General features: G+C 40.4%; 2 protein-coding genes across 4 annotated transcripts; both read right to left on the reverse strand.

The window, feature by feature from the left end:
• Positions 1-348: 348 nt before the first annotated feature.
• Positions 349-2,398, reverse strand: LOC122774496 (protein S100-A11-like). The gene is made up of 3 exons (XM_044033841.1): positions 2,313-2,398; positions 2,026-2,160; positions 349-925 (listed from the first exon to the last, which is right to left on the reverse strand). Exons 2-3 carry the CDS (start codon positions 2,152-2,154, stop codon positions 791-793), a joined length of 264 nt encoding a protein of 87 aa, XP_043889776.1. The 5' UTR covers positions 2,155-2,160; positions 2,313-2,398; the 3' UTR covers positions 349-790.
• Positions 2,399-4,228: 1,830 nt separating this feature from the next.
• Positions 4,229-18,846, reverse strand: pbxip1b (pre-B-cell leukemia homeobox interacting protein 1b). Of its 3 annotated transcripts, none has more exons than XM_044033835.1 (11): positions 18,467-18,846; positions 15,575-15,651; positions 15,121-15,190; positions 14,621-14,688; positions 11,489-11,870; positions 8,415-8,678; positions 8,265-8,288; positions 7,717-7,769; positions 7,305-7,418; positions 7,057-7,147; positions 4,229-6,753 (listed from the first exon to the last, which is right to left on the reverse strand). In XM_044033835.1, exons 2-11 carry the CDS (start codon positions 15,623-15,625, stop codon positions 5,246-5,248), a joined length of 2,625 nt encoding a protein of 874 aa, XP_043889770.1. In that variant the 5' UTR covers positions 15,626-15,651; positions 18,467-18,846; the 3' UTR covers positions 4,229-5,245. The 3 variants fall into 3 exon arrangements, with proteins under 3 accessions (XP_043889770.1, XP_043889767.1, XP_043889769.1); XM_044033832.1 differs by having other exon boundaries at positions 6,913-7,147; XM_044033834.1 differs by lacking the exon at positions 8,265-8,288 and having other exon boundaries at positions 6,913-7,147.
• Positions 18,847-18,872: the final 26 nt, after the last annotated feature.

The raw sequence follows: 18,872 nt of genomic DNA on the forward strand, positions 1-18,872 counted from the left end.
AGGAGCAGCTTGGGCAACACAGCACTTTTCAGCTACGTTTTCTTCTAAATATGTCAGCTGGACAATAAAGCAGATGAAATCTTTATTCTGTGCTACAATAAATCCACTTTATAAGCGTGTCTGCACTACACTTCATTTAAATCAGTGTTGTTGTTTTTTAAACTGTGACACATTTGTCTCAACATGTAGAAACTGGAGTGTTCAGAGCTTTCCCAAAAGACAGATGTATTCATGCCACACCCTGAAACTTCATTAACTTGGGCCAAGAATGGATAGACAAAGTTTACGAGGAAGGGAACTTGAAAAAGAGAACAAATGAAAGCCTGAGAAGCAAGAATCACAAATATGTTAGGTTTTTTTACTTTTCAATTAATGATTGAAATCATTTATTTTGCCGTTTGTGTCCTGTAGAGACTCAATAAACACAGTGAGGCCAGGAGCACAAAATGCTTTCACACACATTCTCATTCCCCGTCTACGAAAACCTCTGTGAGCACAAGCATGTGTGTGTGTGTGTGTGTGCTTTAGCCAACAGCCTGGACTGGTTTTCATACATCTGAAATTGTTCAGCAGTGTACTGTGACAGAGTGAGTGCCAGCTTGGCAGCAGTTGGTGAGAGAATGAGGCTCAGAGAAGACGAGAAAGGGAGCACTGATAAAAACAGAGCTTTGTGGAGCTAAAACAGACTTCAGGGTGTTTTCCATTTGGCTGATTTCCTTTTTTTTTTTTTAATGGCACAGAGACAAGTCAGTAACACACGTGGAACGGCAAGAGATCATCTGAGGACGCGCTATTGGCTGAAGCCCCCATGCTTACTCGCAAGATGCCCAATCAGGTGCCAGAACTCCAGGAAATTTAGCTCCCCATCATTGTTCTTGTCCAATGAACTCATAAGTTGGTCAACAACAGCAGGGTCAGCAGCGTCCTGCAGGAAAACAGGAAGAGGCCATGCATGGGTCACATACTAACACAGGACTGACAGTCACAGTGGATCATGTGCTACTTGAATATTAATATTAATGTGTGTGTCTGTTGAGATGAGACAGAGGCAAGCTGGCGCCACAGCCAACAAAATAATGCAACATCAGCAGAGGTGGTTTGGCACAGGGAGCCTTGACTCTGTCTCCATCTAGTGGCTGCTGTGTTTATTACAGCTTTACATGCAAGTACTGTAGAAACATGGAATTTTCCACACTTGGAAACATGCAGAGAACATGACAACAACCCGACCACATCAAAGCAAGATGCCTTAGAAATCTCTGAAGAGAGACAACTCCTTCTTAATGACAAACTCGGTGCTTATACAGAAACTTAATATGCCCCGTGATGTATTGCAATGTGTCTTTAAGGACTCATATTTGACTCGAAAGTAGGCTGCGTCCAGTGATGACTAACACTTAATTACATGGTCAAAACAGTAAGAGCCAATGTGGCATCCAGATGATCCTCACTGTAATATGAATCCACCCCGATGAGAAGACTCTTTTGCCTGGACAACAAGAAGATTCAGAGCAAACTTGAGAGTATCTTTCTAACTCTTATCTTTCAAACAAACATCAGTCAGTATAGTATAGCGATGAGGTAATACGGGTAATGTATGTATTGTCCATAAGCTCCGAGTCACAAACAATCTTGTGTAAATCTTTAAAACAGTTGAGAGATCAGGTCGTGGTCACATAGGAAACTGCCACTCAGAGCAGTGCAGTGTTTTCTTAATGTGTTTTTAATTGTTTCCTGTCAAATGTTCTCTGTGCTCTATGGTCTATGGTTTTGTCCACACAGGAAAAACCTGTGGGTGGAATCATGTCATACATCTAATTTTTAGAATAACAACAAAAATAAGCAGCATGAAAAACACACGCACACATACTGCAAATACCCACAATGCAAACAGACAGAATTGTGCTGGAAGTGTTTCAAAGGTCAGGATAAGATTTGTGTGTCTGTGTGTGTGTTTATCGTGACATGATTGTTGTCTTTATTATGCCTACTACAGACAACACAAATGAAAATACCAATCCTTACCTTAACAAAGTTAGAGAGCTCTGATTTGAGCAGTTTGCAGAACTCGTCTCGGCTCAGTGTGTCAGACGAACCATCACTGCCAGCGTACGCCTTGAACTGGGTCACCAACACACCAATAGCAGACTCCATCACGACCTGGAGACAGAAATCTTAGGTCAATATTTCAGCAAAGACTTGAAAACGAGAGCGAGACACATAAATACAGCTCATTGTTAAATAGGAGAATATAAATAACAGCATTAGAACAATGTGATTTCATCTGGCAGCACAAATCATGGGACACTCACCAACTCAGGAATGTGTGAGTAAGTTGTGTCGACACAAGTCTCCACAGTGGTTTTCTAGCCAACGTCTCCTGCCAGAGATAAAACATTCACTAAAATGTCCGTATTTATTTACAGCTTTTGTTTTTGGTGCACTGCAACAACAGGTAAAAATGTAAACCAAGTTTCTCAACCGCCACTGACCTTTTTCCATGATGTGACCACATTTTCCAATGCCAGTTACACAGTGTGTAACTAGACAAGGGAGAAGTTACGGATTACTGGATGAATCACAGGGAAAACCCCTGATTAACTTAGTCGTTGCTTGCTCATTGTGGGAAGTGCTGTTTTATTTTTTTCTATACTGCGAGTTCTGAGGGTTACTTTGTAAAGTGCCTCTATAATGTATGTATAGGAATAAAAACCCTCACACGCTGTTTAACTCGGTTAATGGTGATGTATGGACAGCAGCCCAACATTTTCCATTCCTGTGTTTGAGTGTGTAACTGAGTGGGGACACTGCTGTAGAGGGCACACAAAATGCAGTATATACTGGATATAATTATAGAGTTTCTGCTGAAGAAACAAAACAAAACAAAACAGGACACTTGGGTTTCAACACAAAAAAAAAGTCACATGATCTGAGCTGAACCTCTCACAGGATGTGCACAACTGCCATATTAGGGAGGCAGGTATTGCTAACGACCACAACATCTTCATCATCCAAATATATCCACACATTGTTTCTTGTCTCTGTGCCACACACACACACACACACACACACACATACATACACAGAGAAACAGCTGAAACAGCAGTCTACACTTCTCTGTTCCATTCCCATGGTCATCATTGAGGAAGAAGAGTGCAGCTGCTAACACAAAATAAATGGCTTACACAGAGGACTGAGTAATCACACCGTATATAGCCGTACAGTATATAAGCATCAGAGTTGTCTGCTGGGCAATGGTGCTAGTTAGTCTTGTGATTGATGCTCAGCTGAACGTCTATTTGTGTCCACGGACTTGTTTGTCTATATTTCTCGATTGCACTGCTGTACCCACTGGTCCAGTTTATGGCCATTAGAGCATATCACTTAAAGAAAAGCAGGGGAGTGAGGGGCGGTGGGGTCAGGTCAGTGGGGGGGTTGCTACTGTTGCATGCATTCATTTGGATGTGATTGGCCAGTGAACTCGTCACAAATGCACACATGAGAGTCAGGCACACAGAGAGGCCTGGTTAAAAGGTTACAGTCGTGTACACTAGTGGTAAGTAAGACAAAAAAAGCTGATCAAAGAAGTAAACAGTGCAGCTACACACACTATGACTACATGAATATTTGTCGTAAAATCATTAACCGTGTGTAAAGAAATGGCAAATCTAAAAATGATATACTTTAACATTGCTTCACGGGGCCGTTATTCATTTACACAGGAGTGAACGTTAGGAAACATAACTGCATGAAACTTCATATACAGATAACAGGATGTAGATGGACAGATAGGTACATGTTTCTATTTGTGATATTACCACTGAAGGCAAGACCGCAGCAGCTTTACAAGATTATGATCAAAAGAGTGCTTTATAGAAAATGTCAGTGTCAGTCAAACTTACCTTTACTATCTGTCTCTCTTTTATATTCTTTTCTTCTGCTAACATCAGCCCAGCTGTTACTCCATGTCCAGATGAAGAGACAGCCTCCCCCAAAAAAAGTTCCCCTGTGGACACAAAGACATCAGCCTGGCAGAGGACGTCCAGAGAGCACACACACACACACACTTACTGACCTTTTACAGAGTGAAAATCGATATTAAATAAATAGAATTCATCTTACCGTCCTTCCAACGCAACATTGTAGAAGCTGCAGAGTTCAACTAAACTATAAATGACCTGAAAACTGTTGATGAAATAATTTCTCAAATAAAAAAAATACCACTTTCTTCACATGGATGAATCAAATTTATTAATCTGCTCTTATAACAACATCATGGGAGAATATAAACACACTAACCTAAAAGGTGGACTGCGATGACAAAAAGCCCACACAGTACAGGGTTCTGCGTTATCATCTAAACATTATCTGTCAGTGTGGCTGCATGCCCTTGAATCAAAGTTAGTATTTAAATACATTCAAAAAACATCAGGCCTGAAAGTAACTTCCCATGTCAACCTCATCAAGAAAAGCAAAATGTTACATTTCACAATAAAACAAGAATTAAGAACATTTTAGTGCACAACAAAAGTTTTGTACCTGAAAATAAACATACATGCTCAACATGTCGATACTTTATGTGCCTGCCAAGTGTTGTTTTTTTAAGCCTCTGTAAAATAAGTTAAGTAGATCTTTTTTAAGTCTTTTAAGTAATATGTACAAACATTCAAAATTAAGATTTTTAAATTCCAAAAAACATCAATAAACATTCACTAAACTTTTCAGCAATAACGTTCACTCCACACATTGTAAAAAACAAAATATTTTTAAAGAGAATCACTCAGGCTAAAGCAGTAAGAGAGGCCTGATCAGTGAACAGGACACAGAACTGTTGGCAGTGGAACATGTGGAATGAGTGACTAACACTGCAGATTAGGATTATAGATTATATTAAACTGTATAGGTTCCTAAAGAGGAGAGTGAAATCAGGTCAACGGTCAACTCGATCCAAACCTTATGGTCTCACTTATATGCTGTCTCCGTAAGTGTGTGTGTGTGTGTGTGTGTGCGTATGCACAGGTGAAAAATAAAGCTTTACCAAGACAGTGAAATTAAACTGCTAAGACGAAATGGCCAGAACAATAGACGGACATGGTGAAAGAAAAATCCTGTAAAAACAATGACAGGAAAATAAAGTATTCTAGTGAGCATTTATGGTCCAAACACATGTGTTCCCTTTCCATAACCTCATCTGTCACTACTTCTCTTGGCAACTTCTGACAGATCCTTTTATTATTTTGTAACTTCAGCCATGTCCTCGCCTGCTCTCTTTCTTCTGCTCCCCTAGGATTTTCTCCTCTTTCTTTGCAGCTGCAGGCACTGAAAACTTTTTCATGACTTCTTTTTCAAATTCATCCTCTATGGTGGTTTCCACCTCTTCCCCGTTCTCAACCCCTTCCACCATGTCTTCAAGAATGTCGGCCACGTCCTCCACAAAATCTTCAAAGCTCATCTGATTGTGAAGAAAGACTCCATCCTTGAAGAACTCAGCAGCCAGCTTTTGCAGCTCCTCTCTTTGAGAGGCATCCACGCCCGCCTCCTCTGCCTTGGCTAGGTAATTTTGGAGGACGGTGTCAAACTCAGAGAAGTGCACAGGAAGCAGCCCCTCTGTCTGAGCGCAGGTCTCCAGTGTGTCACAGTGCTGCGGTGTGTTGGGGCTGTGCTGGAGTCGCTCTCTCTGCTGGACCCAGTACTCGGGCTGTTCAAGCGATGGTCGGCGGTGTGAATGACGATCCTTCTCGTCTGCCCACACAGACTCGTCATGGTGGTCATGTGGGTGATTATCAGACATTGTGTGCTCATCTTTATGTTTTTCAGAGCTAAATGCATCCTTTTTCCTGTCCCCACTATGCTCCTTCTTCTTCTGTCCTTTCTTCCAGGTCTCCTCTTTTTTCACCCTCTCATCCTTCATCTTCCCTTCCTTTACATCCTTACCATTTTTACTCTTCCTCTCATTCTCATCCAACTGCCTCTTTTCATCCTTACCTTTCCTTTCTTTACCATGACTCTTGCTGTGATTTTCACTCTCTTCCCACCGTTTGTTTTCACCCTTTTGTTTCCCTTCTTTACCTCCATCTTTGCCACTTTTACACCTCCACTCACTATGTTTCTCCTCTCCTTTCTCTTTCCAATCCTTCTTCTCCCATTTCTCTTTGCCACTTCCCTTAAAGCCATCGTTTACCTTCTTCCACTCCTTCTCTCCCTTCCATTCTTCTCTAACCTTGTGCCTCTCTCCATAGTCTTTTTCCTTCTTCCAATCGTTCTCGTGTTTACCCTCACTCACTTTCTCATATTTTCCCTTTTTGTCATATTTGCCTTTTACTTCCTTCCAATCTTTTTGCTCACTGTTTTCTACCCTTTCCTTCTTCCCTTCCCTAGCCTTCCATGTCTTTCCTTCATCACCTCTGCTCAATTTTTCTTTCTTCTCCTCATTCTTTTTCAGTTGCTTTATACCTTCACTGTGCCTCTTCTGCTTACCTTCGTAATCTTTCACCTTATCAGACTTCCCTTGCTCATGTTTTCCCATTTTCCCACCATCTTTGCGTTCTTTTTTTTCTTCTTCCTTCCAGTGAGACCTTTCTTTCTCTTTCCACTCCTTCTTTTCGCCAGTGTCATATTTCTCCTTCTTCCAATCAGTCTTCTTCTCTTTCTGCTCTTTCCATGGTTTCCTGGCCTCTCTCGCTGTTGTGTCCTGCCTGCTGTCCTCTGGCTGGCCACTGGGGGGCGATGTAGTGGGCTTCAAAGGTGCTGCGGCTGAGGGAAAAGCAAATAGTTGTTACAAAGATGAACAATGAGCAGTCAAGTGAGAAGACAGGTGAAGAATAAAGGAAGAAAAGTCTAACACTTTCTAATAACTATCACCTTCATAGCATCTAATCTACATCACACACCTCCACCTTCTGTCTCTTGTACCTGAGGAGCGTTTTAATTCAGTGACAGTCGATCTCAGTGTTTCTAGTTCTTTCTGTAGGGCCGGGACAGACTCCAGCTCTTGCTTCAGCCTCTCATTCTCTTTCTGAAGAAGAGGGAGAGATGCCATCTCTGTCTTCAACCTACTGTTTTCCTTCTCAATCTCCTCCCTTAGCAGCCGCTCCACTGCTCCCTCTGCTGCCTGTTCTGTGGCTACTTTTATCTCTTCTTTCTGTGTCTGTAAAAAAAGAAAAAGAAAAAAAAAAGAAGAAATGACGGCATTGTGAGAATATAAAATTGACATGTTTATATGCACATTACAGAACATACAGTAAATACTTACATACACATATTCACAGGGGACAAATAATGTGAGAGACAGAATGGAGTCAGACCTCAAGTTGTGCTTGTAGCACAGAAATCTGCTGGTTTCCCTCCGCTAACTTATTTAGGAGCTCCGTACTGTCAGTGTCTGCCGGTGGTGGAGGAACCTCTGGATTAAGCCACTCCTGTTGACAAATTGCACAGTACAAAACAATGGAGATGCTTTAGAAGGGCTACCAGTGGAGAACTGAGAGAACAGTACATTTTGATGAAACAGGAGGGAACAAAAAGTCTGGAGTAGCTTAACTGGTAATCAACAGCAGTAATACTGCCAGCATTGTGGGTGGTCTCCCACTGAGCATAACATCCAACTAAAAATTCTTGCCATAGCACTCATTGTACTTGTCCACAAAATTGCATGCATAATGAATTTAAGAACAGACAGAATAGAGGCAGCAGAGAGAAATATGACGTCAGACTGACCTGTTTTCCTGGAACCTCTGAATCTTTCAGCTCCCTTGTACCATAGTCACTCTCTGCAAATCATTATGCACATTGTTATTGCAATAGACACAAAAAACACTCTAAGGCTCATCATTAAAAAATATGGCACCCTCCCAACAAAAATCAAGCAAATAAAATGTGTGTGCCACAAATGATTAAAGCTTAAAATGCAATTGGAAGGAGAGGCATCTCCTTCATCTCTGCTGGTTAAAAACCTTGCATCTTCAATTTAGCCCATTATTACCTTCAGCTTTTACCTTATCCTGTAAGTACACGCAGCATTTTCACAACGCTTATGCTTATAATAGAAAACAAGGTTTTCATTTACAGCAAATAAGCCTCATGTGCAGAAATCATTCTCTCCCTCTTGTTCACGTGTTTAAAGCAAGCAGTGCTCTAAAAGTGTCGGATGCAAAAAAAATAATAAAAAATGTTTTCCCTGCATGCGCATACACGCACGCAAACACATGCTGCTTGCAACAAAGCACTCATTCACTCACTCGTGCATGCACAACCAATCACCCTACCCGCATCCAGGTCCATGAAGACACCTGCAGGTATAAACAACTCAGTTGCAAATTGCCCTTGTCTCTATCTCACTGCTTACATTACTTTCATTAGTCTAACCAGACTTTAACATTGACTGAAAGGGGATGAGATGAATTGGGGATGCCTACCGGAGAAAAAGATGGTACCAAGGCCTAACAGAATGACAACACCGAGGATGCACTTGTTCACGGTGAACCCGCTGTCGTCCGCTCGCTGTGGCACCTGAAACTCCTCTTCTCTGTCTTCTTCCTCCCTGTCCTCTTCCTCCTCTGTCCTCCCGATCCGCTCCAGAGCTGCTAAAAGAGACCTCCTCCTCCTCACCTCCGGGTCTCCCTGTTCTTCTGTCCTTGTAGTCTTCTCCTCACACACCTCAGAGTCCACAGGGGGACAGTCTGGGACAGTTCAGAAAAGAGAATTTAACAATGTTTTTAGAGCATATTTTATCATTTTAGAGCTCTAATGTATTTCATGGGCATAAATAGGGAAACGTTTTAGTTTATTCGGCATCCATTAGATTTACATTTATAGCAAAGCTTTAAATATTTCCAGACAGAACTAGCTGGAACTAGTATAAATCTGTAGGACGAGAACTCCCTATGGGACACCAGTGTTATTTCTTCATTAGCTCAGCTGTGCATCTCACACTAAATTTGCTAAATGACCACCCTTAAGTAACTATTAAACTCCTGGCACATAAATAACAATGAGTTTAAAAAAAAAAACCTGCATCCCACTCTGCTGAAGATCGACAAACTGACACTAAATTCTAAATGAAGAATATGTTAAAGATTGCACAGCAGAGCAAAGGAAGGGTCGTTTTAATGCTGTTGAGAGACAAAAGGCTGCAGACTTAAAAACACCAGAATGCATAAAAGTTGGGAGGTCCCAGTCCCTCTGAAGCCAATTTACTTCTGCAGGGTGTCATGCAGCCTTGTTGCTGAGCACATGCAAATATAATTGTCTCCATCACAACATGCTCCCCTTCCTCACACTGACCACAGCCTCTCCAGACAACCTCCTGGCCCGGATACTGAACAAGTCCATAACCAGCTGGTCCACCAAGTACACTTCAGACACAAATAAGTCCACAAGGCTTAGTCTCCAACAAGATGAGGAGAGGATACAGGCATGTCATGAGATGATCTTTGCCTACATAACATACATATAAAACAATGTAGTGCAGAGTTTGTTCACATGTTAATGTAAATATGGGCATACAGAGCAGTTCAGCTTGACATGTATGGTTTGTCATGGTAAATCCTGGTCTGGTGTGGGTTTCTACCACATGTAGTGACTGTGTCTGCTACATACTGTACATAGCATGACGTCATACCAGCATGACTCAGCATAGCTTGCCAGTAAATTCAACAGAAGAGTGTGACACACAGGTTACTGCTATGTGCACTGCTGACATCTATTAATAAAGAAACACAAACAGTCTTGAACTCTCTTTCTGTCATAATCAATGGAATATTTAAAAAGTGTGCATTTGTGTTTTTCCCAGGGGAAAACATTTGATTGCAAGTTTTCTGCTCGACATTGTGATTTGATTTGCAATATAATTTATTATAAGTCGAGGTTCACTTCAACATTCTCTGTATAGTACAGGGGTCTCACACTCAAATGACCTGGGGGTGAGTGAACATCTACTGGACAGGAGGGGGCCTGTCAAGAGAAAAAAGTTAAGGGTGTGCAATATCAGACTAGAATTATATCACGATATTCCATCATGATTTGTGACAATATTTCACAGAATTTCAAAATAAAGGTGTTTGTTTTGATATGGAACAATGTAAAGCAAACAATGAAAAACATGGTCAGGAAGCAATATCCATAAAATATCAAAAACAGTGACAGCTCATAGCCAAGCTTGGCAATTCAATTTTGGCCAGGTCAAGGGCTCATTGTTAATTGGACACTCTAAACTGACCCCAGCCACAGGGGTGCACATGCAGTGTACTCGTTGTGCTGGTCCCAAGCCCAGATAAAGAGAGAGATATATATATATATATATATAGAGAGAGAGATATATATATATATATATAGAGAGAGAGAGAGAGAGAGAGAGAGCAAAACAATCTATAAGATATCAAAAACAGACATTTTAAAGTGATATTAAGCGGCTGCATGAAATAGATTGGGGGGGGCCACATGTGGCCCATGAGACTGCTGCTGTCATGTGAGCAGATCACATGACACCATCATAACATTCACTACTATGCATCCTACCTCGACCTGGGTATTGAATAGAACTTTTACGGTATAATTCTTAAAGCACAACTAAAGCCTCAAACCACCTTTTTCAGGTGTATAACAGTGTATATGGGTATCTAGTAATGTTTTTGTTGATCCAGGTGCAAATCTTCAGCTTAGAGTCAAGTATTTAAATTATACCGTTTAACTACTGCCACTCTCTAGTCAAACACCAGCCACTGCATTCAAATTTTGCTACTGGCTATTTTAGTCCATGCTTGTATCCCTGGTACACTCTTTCAACACTCTCTTGTCACAGCCTCCTCCTCCTCCTCCTTATTTTAAGATGTAGCTGTTGCTCTGTCCCCTTTCACTTTCCACCATGTGAAGCATAGATTTCACTACCAGACCACACCCCCTCATTGCTCCACTCTCAGCCCTCTTTTTGTCAGTTTTCAAAACCAGGCATTGGGTGGACTTAGCTGCAGTAGTGGGGGTTAAAGCAATTTATGCTTTAAGTTTTAGCTGGCTTGGCCATATCCTTGCAGTTGAAGGATATGCTTTCAGATTGGTCAAACAGAATGCTGCATGCTAATTGACTCACTGATGCTGATGAGATCTACTTCCTTAGTTACACAATTTAACATCAAATCACAGGAGAAGTTCGATAAACATACCACAAAAATATTTAGGACTGATGACCAGCGCTAATCCTACCTACTGCAAGGATGAGACTTTAATTGTTTGTATGTGTTGCATTTTCTTGGTTTCCTATTTCCTCTCCGTTGTCACCCAGAAGTGACAACTCACTGTTGAGTAGTCAAATGACTGCAGTGTGTCAGACAACTGTGCTGGTGACACAACAGAGGTGTAAAAAGTGGACCTGTATAGACTGGTTATTTATTTGGTACATATCTTTTGACAATCAAAAGCAAATGATTGCACAACATATCAAACTGAACTGAACTGTATGACTTGGTGTTAATGTGGCAATAGATACTGTTCATACCTGCCTGTCTCTCTAACTCGGTCATACTTGGTGAAAGGTCTGACTGATCCCCTTCCTGTTGTAGCTCTTCTCCTTGGAGTGGATGCAGAATTTCTCCCTGTACAAGCCTCTCTTCTTCATGTGTAGACTGCTCCCCTCCCAGAGTCTCTGTGCACAGCAGTGAGGCGGGGGTGTCATCAGGGGAGGGGCTTATGTGGGTGTAGGAGTCAGAGAAGGAATCAGGGTCAGGGCTGGTCTGTGCCAGGCTCCCAGGTAGATCCCCTGGGTGGTTGGATGCATCACTGCCTGGAACAAAGCTGCAAGAATCACTGAGGGCAGGTGGTGTGGAGGTGTGTTGCTCCGTGCTTGTGTGTCCAATTAGTTCTGCTTTGTCTTCCAAAACCTGGAATGAATTCATTAAAATTCCACAACACTGTCATTTAAATGTTTAGAGCAGTCTATATTTCAGCATTTTTAGTTTTATGGCTGAGCTGGAGGATAATAATAATAATATGGATCCTACTCTACTGTAAATATAAAGCTCAACGGGGCTAATTCCTCCCTACTGGCTAAAGCCTTAATAGGCTTTTTTCACAGCAGACAGTTTTACATGTTTTAGCAGGAAAAGCACAGGTGTTAGTGATAAAAATAACAATGGCTCTGTTTAGTTCAAGTCAGCCAGGACAGTATGACAGTGAGCCAGCATGCACCCTGAAATGGAGGCAGCTAAATGTAACTCAGCCATTAATAATTGGAATATTTTTTCCTACTGTGACCTGTCAAAATCTCTGTCATAGTCATATGTAAAAAGGACTAAAATAGGTTTAGCACATTTATTAAAAATTTAAATCACTGACTTTACCTATGACACAAATTCAAGGATGTAACGCAGCAGAGTGGAGATGGATTACATTACATTACAAATACTAAAGAGTTTCTGTAATTGGAAGGGGAGGGGGACTGTTTACTATTAACTGAAAAGACTACAAATGTTATTTAGAAAATAATGTAATTCATAAACGATAAATGGAAACACTAAAACTAAGCAGAATGCTGCTTATAACATTCAACATACACACATGCCAAACTTTTTATTTTTAGCCAATGACTAGAGATAAATATTTTTCTTAAATAATTGATCAGTCGTCTGGTCCATAAAATGTGTCTCGAAATAAAAAAAATATTCAATTTACAGTCACAGAGGAGCAAAGAAACCAGATATTTATCACATTAATGTGAAATCAATGAAATTGACTCTAAATGATATAAAAAAAAAACCCATTACAATTACAAATAACTGATTATCTAAAGAGTTGGAGATTAGTTGGAGACACAGCCTAAGATGGTAGGGCAACTTATAAGAGCCGCTTCTCCCATCGCTTCCACTTTTCTTCATTTACAGCACGCTTGGGCAAGTCAGTCTTTGTGATTTTCTTTGGTGATCCAGAGATTTTGGTATTTGCATTTCCCAGGCATCACGTCATTTGCTCTCTCACTTAACATTACTCGCTCATTGTTCTGCATTGCATCACACATCAATGGTGGAGAGAGACCGTGTACAGTGTCCACAACACCGCTAGTAATTATGACTCGAGGTTTGTTCTGTGTAGGCCTAGTCTACGTACATCGAGCAGTGCAGGGCAGATGATACAGTAGTTGGCGTTGGCATAAACAAGGGTGGTGGGAGACATTTACATTCAAGCACTTTTAATGACCCATGTCTATTGAGAGTGGTTTTCAAAAACCTTTAAAGGCGTTGAATTTATTTTTTAAACTCACAAATGTTCAAGGATTTCAAGGACCTGTGGGAACCCTGACTGAGAAAGCATGTTGTGGGAAAAGATCAGCAACGGGTTGAACTGAATCAAGTTGAGGGTGCTCCAAAAATATCTATATTTTTTTTACTTGTTTTTCTCAGTATCTAACTTAACTCCCCATAAATGAATAAGGGCGATGCATTTGCTCCACTTCACTTTCACACTCAAATTCTTATGAGCCTATGGGCTTGAATGTGCAAACACTTCTCAACACTGTCGGCTCTCGTCATCTGTGATACAGCAAATCATCATATTGTTAATCTAAAAATATGAGGGGCTGTTAGGGGCATTATTCAGAATGAACTCTCACATATAGCGTACATATGAAACCAAAATTATTCACAAACTAGACTGAAAACCATAGACACATTCAAGTGAAAAATGACTGTTCTACAATGCTACATCACAGCTGCGGATAAAATGATTCACTGATATGTGTGAGACCTGTTCAGTTGTTGCAGTATGCAGTGATATTCATATACTTTAGTAAAGTTTGTGAATGATTTTGGTTTAATGTGTATGTGACAGGGAATACTGAACTATGTGCCTAATGCCCCATTGTCTTGATCATTATCACAAGCTTAATATGAGTTCATGGACTTGTGGGAACCCTGCTTATAGATGATAGTATTGACAAAGCCAATAAGCACATTACTGAATATGTAACTAAACAAGTTCTTTATATTGATAATTAACTATTCCTTTAAAGTGATGGTTCAGATATCACATGTGGTTGTATGAGGTACTGACACATAGTTTAATCCTAAGAATATGTTCCTCTGTTCTTGCTGTTAGACAACCTTTTTCTGACTGGAAACTGGTGTTTTTTTTGCTTTTTAAGTTGCTCACTCCCCACAGCAAAGTCTGTAGTTGACAAAGGACGTGTCACAGCGAGATAAAGCAGTAAACATATTCTTGAGATGTTGTAGACTTAAGCAAATGTAGATTTTATTAGCCAAGTTTTGAGTTGAGTGGCTAGAATCTGTTTTCCTTGTGTACCTAATAACAGAGAGGGTGAGCACCTGTGAATCTGGTTCCTGGTAATGGGAGTACGCTGGCAGCATACAGAGCTAAGTCTATGTTTACTTATAGACCTCACTTTATTCTTCTACATTAACATACTTAGCCAGGTTGGTGCTGGAATTTGATATTATCCCTGGTGTGACTATTTCGTAAGAGGGATGGCAACATGACTGCACAGCTTCTGGCTTATCAAAATAAATTACAACTGGTAGCTATGAAGGGTTTTTCTGGCCAATCATAGCCAGTGCACACATATAGCTACACTGTTTAACAGATACTACATGATACAAAATGATGTGCACTGCTGTCTTACCATGTGTTCCTCCACAGGAGACCCCAGTGCAGATGCTTTACTCCCTCCAGGCTGGTTTGCTCCAGAGTCTGGCTCATCAAACAGAGACACACAGGAGGCAAGAAGGGAAACTTTAAGAGCAGTAGCCCAAAATATTTAAATTACTGATTCTGATTTGAGAAAGCTATGTGTACATGTAGAATGATAAGCAGTGCTGATGAAGTCCATGGGTCTTTACAGGATTTTGTGATTGTTGCAACCAAAATTGAAATTGTTTGCACTTCCTTTTGTGGTAATTGGGCAAAATGCAAGGTTGTGCAGCAATTGCAGTAATTAGTTGAATATGTATCAACTATTGTAATCTACTGTAAGATTACCGTCTACTTCATTTGTACTTGTATGAAAATGTAACAACCTAAAAAGAGCAAAAAAAATAAAAATGACAAAACATTATATCAAGCTTGTATGGTATGTGTAACACAAGTAATCTTAGCACTCAAATATTGTATTGTGAAAGTTACCTGCTGCAGATGCTTCTTCATGGTGCTCTGTTCCCTCTGCCAAAGGCCTCAGGGTTTCAGCAACAGTCTCCTACAAACAGGCCAACAACAGACTGTTAAAGGATGCAACACACATTAGTGAATATGAACGTTCAGTTTATTGTTTCACTGTTTCTGAGCGGCAGCTGTTATAAGCATCACTCTTTTAAACAACAGCTACTGCCAAGGAACTACTGAGTGAGGTGGTGTGTGCGTGCATGCGTGTTGAACTCGCCCTTATGCTATTACTTCCTGAAGCCAGTTTGCTTTTCAGAGCACTAAAAAAAGCAAACACCGCGGATTATCACGGAAACCTACTTTCAGGTGACCCAAAAAAATCATTAGGGACAAAGCTTTTTTTTTTTTGAATCCATTTTCATTGAGGTCATGCTCAGTGACTCCACATATTCCTGTGCTCTGTACAGTGTATCAATACCTCAGGAGTGACAATGGTCCAGTTGTTGCTGGCACTGTTTCCGCCAGACATCTCCCAAGAGAGGCTTGTACTGTCTCCTGCAACACAAGATGAACATACAGGAAAGACGACAGCATTGTCATTAGTTCATAGAAATGACATCAAAGTATTAAATCACTTTGTACCTTCATAACCTCAAAGCTGGCTACAAGGTCAATTCCAAAATGTAAAGATGGCCCAGTGTGTTTGGAAGAGAGAGATCATTTCTGGAAGTACTTAGAGAGAGATTATATTAACAAGAGTCAAGTCATTCAAAACAAAAAATCTAGTGATAAAAAAAAAAACAATGATCCACATACTGATTTACTGACCATCTGGCAGAATGACTTGAGTTGTGATGTGCTCATGTGAGTAAGGAGGAATTGTACAGAAATAATACTTCCAAATACTGATAAATACAAAAAAAGCAGTGTGCAAAAGTAATTTCAATTGTAATGGTGTGACTGAAGGTTGGTCTTGAGTTTAAGTCATCAAACATGTGTAAGTAATGCTCAAGCATGCCTTAAATAAACCTGGTGTAACCTGGTGTTCACGGTAGATGTTTGTCAACAAGAAATAGGAGGGCAAACACAGGGTTTACTAGTAACATTAAGGTTCTTCTCCAGGTTTAAGAGAGCCAGGGTCGTGCTATAGTTCAAGATGAAAGGACGGTCACACTAATACTTGACAGTTTAACCTGTAGAAGCTGTTATTTTTTCTACTGAAAAATGTGTTATTTTAAAACTGCATACAAGTATTCTGTATTTTCTGGATGTGCACCAAACAAGTGATTACAGAAATAATTATACTGTATAGCCATTATAGTGCTCTCCACGAGCCATTAGCATTGCTAAAACAACAAATCTAGTGGTGGCCTAAGACTATTGGACAGTACTGTAAATAAAAATAGGCTTGTGGAAAATATACTAAATGAAAAACAATTCATCTCTTTTTTTCTTTTTCTTTTTTACTCCCCCCAAAATCTACAGAATGGGCTTGATGGCCAAAAGCTTCTGCTTGAAGTGTTGGTCAGACAAAGAAACATGTAGAATTGTTGTCTAGGAATATAAAAAGGTTCATCCTTTTTGGAAAAAAATGTGTTTGGAAACATTGGGAAATTAATACATATGATTATGCTATACAGTAAACTTAGTGAAGAAACTGCCAACAATTGTGAGCAGGTGTGCAATTCAGAGACCTGGAACTAGGACTGTAGTGCGAGTACTGCAGCTTTAAGAACTGAACACCCTTTAGTTTACACATGCACAGGATTTGAATATGCTTCTCAGCCTCACCCACTCGGACAAAAAAATAATCTAATGTAACCTGCTGCTAACACATTGATGTGAGTGCGTGCAGGAAGTCCAGTTCTCTGGACGCATTGAGTTCTTCATTAGTAGTTTGTGTGTGTTTTGGGCCTTTTGATCACCCTGGCTTTAAACTAGCTGGAAAATGTTTTGGCAAAGACGTGCGTAACTAAGGCCCGCACTACACTGGAGATACAGGCAGCAGAATGGTCTGTTGGTCGGTGCATTACAGAGCTACTCGTCTGCTGAATGGACATCAAAACAACACAACTGCAACAGCAACATTTAAGATTTCAAGTCAGTCTGCCACTGTAGCGAAACATACAGACTGTCATTTCAATTTAGCCAGCAGGAAAGATAGAGTGTTACGCATCACCTCTTTATAAATCACTTTCTTTGAAAACAACACTGGATGACACAAAAGATATTGATATAAATGATGTGTACGAGTCTGGCAGTCTCTACTAAATGCTTACAGAATGAACCACTTAAATGAACATCACATTGCCAGGACAATGACACACTTCAATTCTAAATTCAATTCTCTCCCAGCTCTGAAATTAAGGTCTCCTAATCAAGTGCCTCCCTAGAGAAGTCTACTGAATCTAGCCTAAGGCCCTAAGAGCATTGTGGAGCATAAAGAGGAATGGTTTTAATAGATACCAACTAAATATAGACACCAAGCGATTGAGCAGAGACATTAAGAAGGAACATGCAGAAGATGGCCAAGGGAAACACAAAAGAATGCATTCAAATGATAGTACTAAATGCAATGAAAGGTCTGCAGATTTTTACAAAGACTAATCATTCTTACTGCCTTGGTGTCTCGTCTTACCATTTGAGCTTTATAAGCAGTACCTAGCTCATGTCTTTGGGAGGCAGGGCTACATAATACATACCATATCCATACCCTTTGCATATTTACAGATACTGCACACCCAGTCTCTTTCTGTTTACTCATGTACGTGTTCAAACAAAAATAATCTTTAAACTACATCAGGAAAAATAAGTATTGTTTACTTGTCCTTTTTAAAACAAACTACATGGTTACAGCTGCAGGCCTAAGATTATCATCTGGAACTCAGCAGAGAAATAAGACCAAAAAAGGTCAAGAGAATAAACCACAGAACAGGGCCTCAGAACAGTCAGCAGGAACGACATAAACCAGCATATTCAGCAACAACTCTCTTTCTCACAATACACACATCTACACACAAACACAACAGGTAGTTCATCAAACTACTATACAGCTGTTGACTTATCAAGAGAGGAGCTGCTGACAGGAAATGTCATATGTCGAGGGACTCGAGGAAGAAAAAAAAATTCATTTTAAACGACGGTTGCAAAGTAAGACAAATGACTTCAGGCTCCAAGTTAAACGAGAATTGTTGATATTTTATCCATTAAATATAGAACTTTAGACGTTTACGAGTGAGCGCGGCCAACAAGGAAAACATAGTTGTAACTACGTACGCGACGCAAAGGAAGAAAAAACAAAAGTACCACAATACGTTGACAGCTTGTAATAAAACACCTACTTATGACATTTTAATGAATTGAGTCTTACCGTGACTGTCGTTTCACTCCACAGTCTGTCACAGAACAAGGCTCACACACTTCTGAGTGTTCTCATCCAACTTGGGAACTTGCTCCTGAACGTGCACGGCTAACACGCGTCTCATCCAATCACAGGGGCTGCTGATCTCGGTCCCGCCCCTTTGCCACCCAGATCGTCCAATAGCAACACGGCATCACTGCACTACACTGGGGAAGCTTCCAGGTTGATTGACACACGCAGGTGCTACGTACAGTATATTCAATGTGCCTCAGATTTGTTCTGTACATACATTTAACTTCTGCAAATACAACCTTGCAAACTGTCAAATTATATGCCTAAAATCCACGAGAGAACATCCAAACCTAACTATTTTTGTTTCTGTCTTTAGTTTTGTGCTATGACTTCACTATCCAAT

Source organism: Solea senegalensis, linkage group LG9 (genome assembly GCF_019176455.1).
Source record: "Solea senegalensis isolate Sse05_10M linkage group LG9, IFAPA_SoseM_1, whole genome shotgun sequence".
In the NCBI taxonomy this organism is placed as follows: Eukaryota; Metazoa; Chordata; class Actinopteri; order Pleuronectiformes; family Soleidae; genus Solea; species Solea senegalensis.